The following is a 14688-nucleotide window of genomic DNA, read 5'->3' on the forward strand; positions in this document are numbered from 1 at the left end:
GCCCCCTGTAAAAACACCAACCCATATTCCCAATTACTTTGTCTCCGCCGCATCTGCTCCCAGGAGGACCAGTTCCACTACCATACAACCCAGATGGCCACCTTCTTCAAAGACCACAATTTCCCCCAGACGTGGTCGACGATGCCCTCCACTGCATCTCCTCCACTTTCCGATCCCCTGCCCTTTAGGCCCGCCCCTCCAACCGCCACTAGGGCAGAACCCCACTGGTCCTCACCTACCACCCCACCAACCTCCATATACAGCGTATCATCCGCCGTCATTTCCGCCACCTCCAAACAGACCCCACCACCAGGGATATATTTCCCTTCCCTCCCCTATCAGCGTTCCAAAAAGACCATTCCCTCCGTGTTTCCCTCGCCAAGTCCACACCCCCTACCAACCCAACCTCCACTCCTGGCACCTTCCCCTGCAACCGCAAGAAATGCAAAACTTGCGCCCACACCTCCGCTCTCACTTCCCTCCAAGGCCCCAAGGGATACTTCCATATCCGCCACAAATTCACCTGCACCTCCACACACATCATTTATTGCATCCGCTGCATCCGATGTGGCCCTCTCAATATTGGGGAGATAGGCCGCCTACTTGTGGAACATTTCAGAGAACACCTCTGGGACACCCGGACCAACCAACCCAACCACCCCGTGGCTCAACACTTCAACTCCCCCTCCTTCTCCATCAAGGACATGCAGGTCCTTGGACTTCTGCATCGCCAGACCATAGCAACACGACGGTTGGAGGAAGAGCGCCTCATCTTCCGCCTAGGAACACTCCAACCACAAGGGATGAACTCAGATTTCTCCAGTTTCCTCATTTCCCCTCCCCCCACCTTGTCTCAGTCAAATCCCTCGAACTCATCAATGCCTTCCTAACCTGCAATCTTCTTCCTGACCTTTTCGCCCCCACCCCACTCCGGCCTTTCACCCTCACCTTGACCTCCTTCCACCTATCGCATTTCCAACGCCCCTGCCCCAAGTCCCTCCTCCCTCCCTTTTATCTTAGCCTGCTGGACACACTTCCCTCATTCCTGAAGAAGGGCTAAGACCCGAAACGTCGATTCTCGTGTTCATTGGATGCTGCCTGACCTGCTGCGCTTTACCAGCAACAAATGTTAAGCTCTGATCTCCAGCATCTGCAGTCCTCACTTTCTCCTCCTAATTATGGGACTTATCTCATTGTACTCCCTTGTATTTGGTGATGTGTTGAAAGCACCGCTCACATTCACTGAGAATACAGATTTTCAGTCTGGCTTCTTATTAATTATATCCACTGATCTCCTCATTTGGAAACCTGGAATCTAATCTGTCAAATCATTTTGGATAAGACATACTCAATGAACAGCAGTCGGTCATTGATGAAAATCTGAATCATCACACTGACTTGGTTGAGCATATCTCATGTTGAAGTACACATATTAAAGATCGTAAATCCACAATAATGTAAGTTATAGAGGGAATATTTTCGGGATATGATGTGAAGTTAACTTGGTATGACATTATCAGAAAACGACTTACAAAGATCTTAACAGGAGTAAAGAATGTGAGGTACAATGAGAAACTGAGACACTTTTCCCCTGAGAGAAAGAGAGGGTAGGAGGTGGAAAGGCGAACATCTAAAGGCCATAAGATCATCATTGGTGTGTATAAGTTGACAAGCAAAGGTCTCTTAGCCTGGGTAGGCGAGTTCAAGCCTGGAGTACAAATTATTAAACTGAGAGGCGAGAGATTTGAGGGGATGTCGTGGGTAACTTTCTCATGTAGAGGTTGATGCGCACGTGCAATCAACAGCCCGAGAAAGGGGTAGATGCAGGAGAAATTATAACATCTCAGAGGCATTCGGGCAGGCATGTGAATAGGAAGAATTTCAAATGAGATGGACCAAACTCCGCTGAACGTGAATACTTTAGTTTCAGAAGCCTGTTCGGTCTAAACGAGTTGGACTGAATGAATTGTATCTTTGCTGCATTACTCCATGACTCTAATCTGTGAAAACAAACGCTCTTTGTTCTTGCAACACTTGGTATCAAAACATCTGATTGCAAAAAAAAAGTGTTCATGTTAGCGAATATTAATCGAGCTTTTAGGTACTTGAACTCATTGCCTGAGGCATTTTATGTATAAAATGTAACTATTTTATTATTTTCTTACGCATCCTACAGTGTGATCCTGCTGCTTTGAAATATTCATTGCTGATTGGAAAACATGGTCAGGACAGATATTTTGATAAGATTTCTTGTCACAAAAGTTTGAATCTATAAAATAATAGAGCAGAAATTCCCTAATCACCTCCATGGATTATTGTCAGAATGTATTCGATATAAGACACAGAGTAAACTCGCCCCAGTGATGCACTGTTAACTTTTAGATTATTAAATATTTGCAGACATTTCTATTTTGTGGTTTGGTTCAGATAATATTTTGAAAGTATATGTTTCTCTGCAATCGTCCGCCGACGCCCTCCATCCTCTTCTCCACACGTGCACCATTTAATGAGTTTTGTTTCATTGCGGCAGAGTTTTTGCACGAGGCTGGCTCTCGTCCCTGTCACTGTGTCTCTCAGTCCACAGTAATACACCGCGCTGTCAGACAGCTGCAGCTCACCAATGGTGAAATTGCCTTCACTGTTCGACGTGTCCAGAGACGACAAAAATCGAGTCGCCACTCCCTCAGCTCTGAAAGGATCTCCGTAACTCGGGATGTATATCAAGAACGTCAGAGTTTTTCCGCGGTACTGACGGTACAACTGTAAAGAATATGAGGTGTGTTGGGTAGAGTATCTGAATTTAATGGTCACTGAGTTTCCTTCGAACAATTTGATTGAAGTTGGCTCTTGTAAAATCGAGTCTGCACAATTAGCACCTGAAGAAATTTGGTAATAACCGACAATTACTTGTCATATTCTCGTTTTAATTAAATAATGTCAAGAATGTGAGAAACTACGTCGCAAATAGCGAGGAAAAATTAGTTACAGGGAAAGTCACCATACCTATGTCAATTATCAGCAACATTTGCCACCTATTGAACTTACCAGTTAAGAATTCTGCAGCAGTCATCAATGCGTAAAATGTAAAAAGCGACATGCTTGGCAAGCAGAGGGTGAGTTTAAGCAAGAGGAAAAGAAACTGGATTGCCTATATTCAGAGATGGTGGTGGGATTGAACATTGCAAACTGAAACTGAAGGTTTTTCTGTCATATCCGATCTTACTGCCGACTGGTTCTTTCTCGTATGCATCACCAGGCAGCATCCAGTCAGCTCAAGACCTTTTGTTCTCTCGTCATGATATCAGAGAGCTGCTCGGCAAACCTTCGAATCTGCTCCACTGCTCAATTTGACTATGGTTAGCCCAGCAAACTTTCACTGTGCAGCACAACTCCAAAGTATCTTCTTTCCTTGAAGAGCCACTAATCTTATTAAAATCATTGAGAAATAAATTCAAAGATAAGGCAATGGTTCCTCTTCTAACGCACTGACTTTAAGTGAAATAGGTATTCACTCTAATTCTGGGCATTTTTACAAAGACAGTCTTCAAACTGAGTCGTTGATGCTTGAAAGTGCATGTCGTTATAGTTACAGTTCCCTAGTTCGCGAGTAGGAGTGTTGGTTTCCACGACTAACATTTAATACCAAAGTAAGGGCGGATTTAGTGCAGAATACAAACATGAAGTACAGAAGGAAATCATTCAGGACAGCTGATCTTGCTTAAAATACTGCTCAAAGATCTGTTTGTGTGTGTTGGGGTGGGGTAGATTAATCAAGTTTTGTCAAGTTTTGTCCGGAGTGCCAGTGACCATCTGTCAGTGTGGGGGTCAGCACACATAAACATACCTCAGCGTAAGAGATTTGAGAAAAAGCGATTTTGAAAGAAACTGTTTTGGTTTCATTAGCCAGACGAGCAGAAAACCTGTCTGAAGAATCTGGAGACTTTTCGCCCTGTTCCATATCGAATCTTCTCAGGAAACACCTCGGAGCTTTCCCAGGAAACTGAATGCACAAGAAGACTGATGATGTACTGTATTTCACTGGTTAAAGACATTTCAGAATCCATTCTGACCTTCCCGAAACATTCGTTAAAATGGATTCCACAAAACTATCTAGGTAACTCCTTCTGGTAAAACAAGATATAAGATGTCAAAAATCAGTCGTGAATCAGATGAATTGCACTTCGACTTCATTGACTGAGACTAACTGGTGTTTGCATAGCCATTAACATCAGCAAGACATGAAGGAGGCAAAAAGGTCGACAGCAAACCATCCACTTCTTAATTTATTTTGACATGACTGAACCCACGTCAAAAATAGGCCTCAATTCCTCGGCTCGTGAGGGTCCTGTTTCTTGTTCCGCTTGGTAGATTTCACTGACCTTAACAATATATCACTCATAGTTAGTTCATAGCTGATTGCAGCTGAGTTTCTCGAATAATTTACCTGATATCACTATGTTTTTTTCACCCCCTTGCTCTGTCTCATAATATCAGACGTTATGTTTCTTTCTTGATTTATCTCAATTTCATGACAAGCTTAATGGCTATGTACTCAAGGAAGTAAATAGCTTTCTGTGATTAAACTGAAAGGGGAAGTAATGTAAAATTGATTAAATACTCAGGTCTTAAGCAGTGTCTGCAGCAAAGGTGCACAATTAATCATTACTGTGAGAAGTTCAGGAAGGAAATGCAAAGTCGTCATCCACCTCCAAACTCTGGATTCTTGCCATTGGAGCCACTTTGCTGTGGAAAGTTCATAACTTCAACCAGTCTTTACTGTGACCCCAGAAGTTTGAAACCCAATGTCCCTAATTATGTTTTTTTAAAATTCAATCACTTTTGAAACATTTCAGTTTTTGAATGGAACCGGATTTACAAGTTACAGAAATAAAAAAAATACAGTTATTCACATCATGGGTCTGCAAAAGATGAATAAGAGCAGCAGTACGTCATTTAGTCCTTTGACCCTGCTCCTCAGTTTCAGAATATCACGGCTGCTCTGATTGTGTCCTCTGGTCTGCTTCCGTGTCTGGCCCCAGAATACAGTTCTCCACAATAAATTAAAATTCAGTGTGTTTCCACCTTGAACATATTCAAAGGCCCAACCCTCACTTTTATGATAGGTACGAATTTCACAGACAAAAGACACACTGAGAGGGAAGGAATAACGTCCTCATCTCCATTTACGTGGGAGGGCTGCAATTTTAACATGTTTGACCTATATTTCCAGAGTCACCAAGAAGGAATGTCATCTCCTCAGCATCCAAAGGTTTTTTTGCTGCTTGGGATATTTCACGTTCTGTATGAAACATCGCCTATTATTCTCAATGCTTTGCCAATGTTTTGAGTTTGTCTCCCCGGGGCCCTTGATTGTCAAGCTGATAAGTTTTTGTGCAAGGGACGAGGGTCTCCCACTACTGTGGGTCTCAGTGCACAGTAATACACGGCGCTATCTTTCAGCTTCAAACCTTTCATTGATAAGTGGAAAACTCGTTTTTCCCGATTGAGGTTCCCACTTAAGTGTTCAAAACCGGGTGCTGCATCATTATATCCATAACTGTTCGCTCTGATCAGGTATTGAGGTGCTTGCTGTGGATACTGGCAGTACCAGAAGAGGCCATAGTTTACAATTGCAGCAGGTACCGAGTAGTTGCAAGTTATAGCTGAATGTTCACCTGTGAATGCTTTGACGTCTTGTTCTGACTGGGACACCGAGTCTCCATTACTCATCTCTGAAATTAAACCGTGGACACACAATGGGTTAGAGAGAGGATGACAAAGAGATAATCGTCTCCAGATTCAATTTGAAAATAAAATGAAGACTTGGGTCTGTAGCCTGGAGATTCAACAGAACAAACCTGTTAATAAGAGAATAAACAGAGGCAGGCAGAGTTTTATTCTCATTATTATCAAATCTCCAGAATCAGACAGAATAGTCACACTCTGCACCAGATCTGGAATCGGAGAAATTGAACCAACTGGGGGATGTTATGCGTGTGGCTGTGCTTTCATTTCCCCGCCCAGTTTTATTTCTTTGAACAATCTCTTCTATGAAACGGGAAATAATGATCTTCAGCTGGTAATCAGATAGTGCCCTCCTGTGGCCAGCAGAACAACCTTTAGTAAACACTCAGACACAGCCATGACACAGTGACAGACACATGCAGACACGTTCATGCCCGCATGCATGCACCCACAAAAGTAAAGCAGGAGATGAAAACGAAACGTGCCATAGAGGGTTTTAGGATAATAAATGAAACATTAATCTGAGCAATATATCAGTACGAGCCAGTACCTCACGTTAAAAGTACGCCTCCTTGGGTAAACTCTGGATTTATTTCTGATTGAAATCTCCAGGGATTTTCAGGCAATCCACACTCTCTCACGTTTGCGAGTGTCCCTTTATAGCATACTCCATCAAATGCCTTCGTAATGTGCAGGAAATCAGTTTTCACATCATGTCTGTGTTTTTGTATGTTTGGACTAAGGATACAATCCGTTCAGGAGCCGATTTGGACCTGGCGGAAGCTTCACCTTCGTGGTCAGCAGAGCACGCAAGATAATCAGATGTAACGAGAATCGACAAGACACGGGGGTGGCCAAGGGCAGGGCATCCATTATCTTGGTCTTCGTCACCTCGTGTAGACTTCCATGGGTTGACCTACATCAGACGTTTTCTCCATGTGCGGGTTTCAGATGTCATGAAACGTTTGAGCTCACATCCTGACAGGCGTAAGAAGTATACTCTTTGCACATTTTACAAAGCAGAAGTGGAAACGCTTGTTGATAAACACGAGGTTAAAGTTCTCCGAGCATTAATGGGAATGCTATGTCTGCTTGCCATCAGATCAGCCATAATTTTATTTAAAGGTGAAGTATAATCCAGATGTCATATGGTCCACTACTCGTTCTTGTTCCAAGTTTCCCTCGTTCCTATTGCAAACAGTAATGCAACATGGTGTCAGACAGCGGAGGCACCGAGTTGGCGGATCAGTACAATGGATAACATTAACAATTTGACATTGGTCTGATCCACTGTGCAGTGTTCTTGGAGTCTAAACTGCAGCATAGAAAATGAACTCCCCAACTGCAGAATTATAAGCAAAAGGGACGTCATGAGGACTGTCCTCACAAGTTGGCAAAAATCTGTTGCTTTTCATTGAACAATTAAGTCGCCTAAAATAATAGTAAACCCTGATTGTTGTCAATCTTCACTGCGATTTGAGATGTAATTAATGTTGATAATGATAACGTCGGTTGGTGAACTTAGAAGATTCTACATCAGGTGTTAAGGCAGAAGAAGAGGTTACAGATTAAAGGCAGAATAACTATTTTAACACTAACCAAACTTAAGGTACGCCATTAACAGTCGATTCTAATTGCTAGGTGTGCGATCTTGCTGTCCTGAGTAATGACTGGAGGCATTGCTTTTTTTGTGTGGAGAATATCTGCTACATCTATGAAGCACTGTGCGATCCATAGTGCAGGAGTACACTGCAGAAGTAAGTGTATTGTCGATTAACAGTTTGGTGATGTTGCCAATGCTCTCAAATGTTGAAGAGAAACATTCAGTGACTTTTGGATTCCTTTTCGTATTCCTTCCTGAAAAACGAAAACATTCCTTTGAGCCTGTCCAAAATGATGATTTTTGCAGGACAGGTATATACGATTGCAGCATATTTTTATGCTGCAGGTTACTGTGACATTTCTTCCACCTTGAACCATCGTTTCAGAGAGCAGGTTCTCCACTGTTTCTTGACGATTCCATGCAAAAAGAAAACCTGGTCCAATACTCATCATGAAATCACTATTGCCTTATGTTAGTATCCAACCTGTAACAATATTTTCGTCGCAACAGTCGAAGAGAAGAGATCCTTGCTGGATAGGAGATAATGCCTGAGAAATAATATAACGATCATGAGCATTGCAAAACACTTCTGCATAGGGCAACTTGATTCCGAATCAATGAAATACAAACAGTCAGAGGAATTATACATTCACTGACCCAATTCATGGATAATCCAATGACAAACCTAGTGGGCAACGTGGCCAGAACAAGAACAACAAAAGGAACCTGACGACGAGGCTGACAATATTTTGCTGCTCTAATATATACCTTAAAGAATGTGCACGTTACTCTGGCATCCTCTGACATTGGCTCTGAGGAAATTATACCACAGGGCAAAATGTGAAGTCATGCTGATTATTGTTACCGACAGGGTAATTGATAGAAGATATTTGATGTTTTTGTAGTTTATGGAAACAACTGTGTTTCATGCTCACTATTTTCAACGATCTTATGTCTATTTCACCAGTCGCCTCGTTTTCTGTTGCTATGCATTTCCTCCTAATCGCTCTGTGTTGATTGTTTTCCTTCAAAACCCTAAGTCTCTATCTTCTCAGTCTATTCATTTTGGATTCAATCCAAATCGCTATCTTCTGTTTTCCTTTTCATTGTGTCCACCTTTCACCTCATGTGTCCTGGCCCCTTCAAACCCCTGTGAAGTTTTATAGAGATAGTTGAAGCGTTCCAAACCTTACCTGAGAGAGTTCGCCATCACTTGGCCATCTCTCAATTGATACCGTTTCTTCATACACACAAATGAATGTTGCAATACGAATAATAGTACAACTCATGACTCTGAATTAAATGCATATAATGAGCAATAAAAAGGCGATGCCACTTTAATGGTGATGGTCATGTTCCCCACAAGACTTACATTTCAACAATCCTGTACAATTGTTTTCAGATTAGAATTTGCCACTCTTTTAATTTAATTCTGTGAAAACACTAATCCACTGTACTTTCCTTTCAGCCATATTGAAAGACGTCGATTAAGCACTTTACAGCTTTCCCATCTTAACATTTTAAAGGTGTTCAGCTCATTAAAGTCTTTTTTTTTTCATTTTGCGTTTTATTTGTTGTTTTATTGTTTTCTGGACGCAATTGGTCTTGATATTCTACTCTTATATTTGCGTGTTCCTTGCATCATGTCTCTTGTAACTTTGCTTATCTGTTTGGCTTGTAAAATTATTCCTTTCCTCTTTATTTCTGGATTAGAAAGATATTAACAATTCTTCATTAACACGTCTTTCAGATTATCACTGTATGCTGAGAAAAAAAAATGGCATCACAAATTCTAGAATGACATCATGACTGAGCAATGATTTCTGGTTTTGTTTGGAGACGTTGATTCTGGGTTTTAGTGTTGATGACTTGTGATTAATGTATGTATCGGAAGAGATTACTGTTTATATTCTTCGATGTAGGGTTGAAGAGCCTGGACTTACGATATGAATATTTTGAGTCCATTTACGAAGGTGGCGTCCTCTGTGTCCAGGAAATAACAGCACTGAAACAGTGGTCATAATGTTCCCAGTATTGGAACCTGGTCAGAATGACAGCAGAAACCGGATGTTATGGCCGGTAATACAGTAGACAGGAAGCTTAATGAATTGTGTACTGTCTGCCCGATGTGCTTGGAGTGCATGGACCAGAAGGAGCGACGTTTGAACTTTGAGGTCTGTGAATTAACTGCACGTGCTTACTGTTCAACTGAGTGAAAAGATGCTTGGAGGAATCAGAATACCAAAACTTTAAGCCTGGAGTGAGGCACGTCGAACTCTTCTAAATCAATATTTTAGAAAGAGTTGACGTATTCTTTTGTCCTCAACTGCCGCCTCACGCCAGGCAATTCACTGCCGGAGATTCACTGGGCCATGTTTCCGATAATACTAGTGGCTGTGTTGCAGCGAAAGAACATATAATAGTAATGTGGTTATGTTCATTTATACTTCAGTAATGCAAGGACAGAATCAAAGATGATTATAAAGCTTTTTAATTGGTATTTGATGAAGTTTGACATTAGTATTTGCATCCGTCTACGTTTGCATTTTAATCAGCAGGCTTGGTGTGATCACAAGTCAGTGTAGAACAACGATTATGAGAATCGTTCAGTCTCGTTGTTCTCACTTCACGGTTCATCGCTTGCACAGAAATAAGTGAGAGTATCTTTAGGTGTTCGTAATTTCCGAAGCGCTGTCCTCTGCTGCATGACTGAACTGAACCATTATTCAGTCTTGTTGGCTGGTTCCATTCTCTCGATGACATACAGTCTCTCAGGGCACTTTATTTGTCACAGTAGGATTTTTCATGCTACTACAGTGGAACTGATCAATGATGCAGCTTCTCCCTCGGTGACAATCACAGACTCCAAAGACTTTGATACAGCCTCACCTTTCGTTGTAGCTTAAACTCCTGTAGATATAGTGGGATGTCATAAACTTATTGTAGGTTGAGGCACGATTTAAGGGATTACAATCTAATGTCACACAAATACCTCGTGGAACATAACAAAATATACACACTCATACAAATAATGTGTAGATGCACTGTCTACCAGAGCGAGTGATCACACTAACACGTCGGGAAGAGTGAAAAAAACATAATTCGTGGTGGCATTCAATGAAGAGATTGCAGCTTTGTTTGCATACTGTCACTTCCTGTAACATAATTGAAGAAGAATGAGGCCAATAAAGTTCATGAAAAAGTCAACGTTTATGAATGTCTAACTGAGCCAAACACTAATAGCATTCCATGTGTCGGACCAATGTCTGAGGAATGCGTGCTCACGAAACTGGAGGAAGAGATCCCCAGTAATGTCCATGTGTGCGCATCATTAAACGACTATTTGTTTTGTAATGCATCACAAACTATTTTGTAAAATAATTTTATTGCAAGTTAAGTGTAATAGCCATAATTTCTCACCTGTTCCTCGACTATTCATGTTTAATTTTGAGCTTTGTTTTGGTATTGTTCTGGTTACCCTCTGATTCTTACTCTGAAGACTGAAATGCTGTTTCAGATTCTCCATGTGATGCCGCCAGCTAGTGGACACTAACTGGAATTCTCAGCATACCTTTTGATGATGGCTCCACTTTTATTCTGCAACAGAGTGGATTGCATGGCACAGGGATTCCAGGCGCTGTCTGAGAGAATAGCCTAGAGGGTAATGAACCTATTTGATTTATCTGTTCAAAACAACAGAGAATCAATCTTGAAACTCGTCAGAAGCATCACCTGAGGTAGATCTCATCAATAAAAATGTCAGAGATTTTCCAGGACCGAGGATGTCCCAGCAGAATGTTGGAACGCCAGCTTTGAGTTCTGTCTTTTCAGAAACATTTTTTTTTTTATCGATCCTGAAATGCCTCATCTCTGCCATAGCACCCTTCAACAAAGTACAAGTTGATCTAAACACTTGCATGGATATAATTTCTGACGAAGCAATAACTCATTTCAGCAGACCCACCAGCCATTAGATCGACATAAGAAACAAAGAAAATTGGGGAAAATGGTGTCAGGTGTTCATGGTCGCAGAAATGACAGAATGGTTTAAATAAGTTGACTTGAATAACGCAAAGTAAAACAAGGGACATTCCCAAGGAACGGTATTGTTAGAGCTCTCCGATCTGACAGAGTTAGGCACCAATCATTGTTTGCTGCAGGTCATGTGACTTTTGATACTTTTTCTGACTTTTCTTCTGTCCCTCCTTGTCAGTAAGAAGTTTGCCTTCTGCTCTATCTTACTGCAGCCTTTTTTGGCGTCTCATTTCTTCGAGCTTTATGCATTGATCAATCTGTCGTAACATGTCTTCCTTCTATCATCTTACTGAAAAATCTGGATGGGAGAATGATCCATGTCTTCCTGTTCAGCATTGTGTATGGCCACCAAAACGTAGTGCAGCATGAATGGGTATATTTAGCATGAAATAAAGATAATTTGAGTTAAGAACAATCACATGGGTTATCTAAGAAACTGTGACAACGTTGACAGACCGAACACTTAATTTTTGGTGACAGTGCACTTTCAACATAAATCTCTCACAAATTGATATGGGGGCATGAACGCAGATCAATAGGCTAAGTCTCGAGTTTATTCGCTAACAAGACTCCGTGAAGTTAATGCGAAAGAAGACCATTCCTTCCATCAAGGCTTCATCATCATTGAATTGGATTATGATATGAAAATCTTTAACACATTTTCGTAGCTTTCAGCCTTCACCACGGATTCATTTACTCCGTAGAAATCTAGCAAATGTTACCTTGTCACATGTAATACAGTAGAATGATGGTTAATTTCTTAGCGTGGCAGCTATCCGAGATTTAATTAATCTTTCGCCCCTGTTCTCCCTCCCGTGTCCTGTAAATGGTCACATGTCAAAATTGCCCAAGTCTCTTCTCCAAAAGTGATTGAAACTGCTCCAATGCTCTCTCAAGCATGTCATTACAATTATCAATGAATTTACTCAAAATAAAAAAAACTGTCTGTATGACCCCTCCCCGCCACGGAAGCTCATGAAGAACTCTGCCTTGATATGTGAAGTGGGAATATAATTATGTTTCTTCCCGGAACTGGACACTGCAGCTGGAACATTTTCCTGTCGAAGTCTGCGATTATATCAGTGAACACGAATATGTCTAACTCTGCGTGTGCATGTATACATGTGTGTGTGAGAGAGAGGGAGTTACATTGTGTATTAGTGTATGAGAGCAGGTGTGAACTATTAGTCTAGATGTGAATATTAAAGTCTGTGTTCACCGGTGACAGAATGTATGAGAGACTGTGTAAGTGTGAACTAGTATATGCATGCGTGAGCCAGAGAGTATAGCCCTTTGGCATCCGCAAACACAAACTTTTCCAAGCAATTGGTATTTTTTCATCACCCAATGTTGGACTTAATATTTCACAATATCAAATACATTAACATTCATGTCTGAGATAGTTTGTCTGGGGATGCTGATCGTGTAAGATTGGAAGGGAAAATGTGTGGTTGAAATTGACAGTTTGCTTCAGTCTAACATTCCGACAATTGCTCATTTTCTCCCCCCTCCTTTCTTAAAGACTGCGGTTTCGTTAGCTACCTTTCAGTCCATTGCATTTTTGCAGATTCTACACAATGCTGGAATTTGATCAACAACATGTCCATTATTTCCTTAAGTCCTTTCGGATGCAGAGCATAAGTCTGATGGGGGACTTTTGAGCTCTCTATTCACATAGCAATAGCAGATTTTGAAGTCAGATTATATTTTCAGTAAGATTACTTTCCTATTATTGTTTGCCAGTCCGAATTAAACCCTGTATCGTCGTATGCTGAGATTTTAAAATGTCATGGAGATACTAACTCCAAATTTTAACATTGCAAACGCCGACACTGTCACGCCTCTCCTGTTCCATTAACATTCTACAACATCCCAGATCTCATTGTCTCTCTAATACTGCCCTCTTCTGCATTCCTGATTTCCACAATTACATCTTTACAATTTGTGTATTTAAGCACTGAAACCTCAGTCGTTTGAGATTACTTCTAAAATAATTTTCATTCGTTGTTCGGGAATTACCTTAAAATCTGACGCAATTGTCAAGAATATTTTTCTTCTTGCATAACGCATTCAGGTGTCTTTGGGCAAAATGTGGGTTCAGTTAAAGGCCTGTGAGAATACCAGTGCAGGCATTAGAGAAACCAGAATTCTATCTCTAAAGCGAAACTAGGTATTGGCAATAAGTGTTGAGATGCTTGCCATTTGGGCTCCTGTCCCAATAAGATTTAACAATATAGCTATCCAAAATGAATAACTCATCAGCGTAAATCATTATTTACAATACTGTTCAGATCGTGGACACATATATATTTTTACTTATAAACGATTCTATTACTATCTCCAGACAAATCAATTAAGAAAAAGGAGACTGAGATAGATCTCACTATACAACAACTAATACTTCATTCTAAGATCATACTATCCATTCTTGTAATCGATAGATATATATTGTATGTGCTACAATGAAGTTAACATAGTACCTGAGTTGTTTTCATTCACTTCTTATAATGTAATAAGATTAGACTGCAAACTGCAATCTGTCGTGTGACAACACTTATTACTTGCCAGAACAGAAATAAGTGCAATTTGATAATTTTGAATCTAATACGATGTATGACAATATAATAGATTAATGTTACACGATAACACACGAAGCTCCATATTTCAACCAAGTAATAAGCAGTATGTCAATGAATTCATAGTAAACAGTGCATTAAACCTTGCAATGCTCCATAATATAGTCACAAGTGATTTGCTAGAGTTCTACCATAAGAAAGCACAATGTCATACAAGGCACGCCCATTTATTTGCAATGAAATTCTCTGATAAGGCAGCATTCAGTATTGGACAAAAAACAAGCCAATCCTCAAAGGGTAGAGACTGTATTTTCAGAGTTGTAAACAGAAATGAAAAGCTTATTTCTAAATCTACTTCCTACGAATATTAATGACCACTTCAATCAGATAGCAAATGACAATGGTTTCCCAATGCAAGCTTTTTTAGAAACGAAACTATTTCTCAATGCTGTGTCGCTCAGCTCTGCCAGATATTCATTTAGGCCCTCAGACATATAATTAAGTTTCAGATTGTATTTCACTTAGAATCTATTAAAGACACAAATTAAATAACACTTCCGTGCAGTTAGTTTTCAAAACTGTGAGAAGCACGATGTTATTATACTTTGAGGCGAACTGCTGGCCAGTTCCATCTCGCCATACGCCATGCCATTACGACTGTCACGTGAAACGACTCAATCTAAATAATGAGATGAGATCTATCCTAAAATGATCTCTCCCACCTCTTCC

At 40.7% G+C, this 14688-nt stretch overlaps 1 gene segment (V, D, J or C); it reads right to left on the reverse strand.

Annotated features, from left to right (window-relative positions):
* Nucleotides 1–5373: 5373 nt before the first annotated feature.
* On the reverse strand, nucleotides 5374–5730 carry LOC140459994 (T cell receptor alpha variable 9-1-like). The segment is given in 1 exon segment: nucleotides 5374–5730. A coding segment is annotated over 1 exon segment (357 nt).
* Between the last annotated feature and the right edge of the window lie 8958 nt (nucleotides 5731–14688).

Source organism: Chiloscyllium punctatum, chromosome 36, assembly GCF_047496795.1.
Source record: "Chiloscyllium punctatum isolate Juve2018m chromosome 36, sChiPun1.3, whole genome shotgun sequence".
Lineage (NCBI taxonomy): Eukaryota > Metazoa > Chordata > Chondrichthyes > Orectolobiformes > Hemiscylliidae > Chiloscyllium > Chiloscyllium punctatum.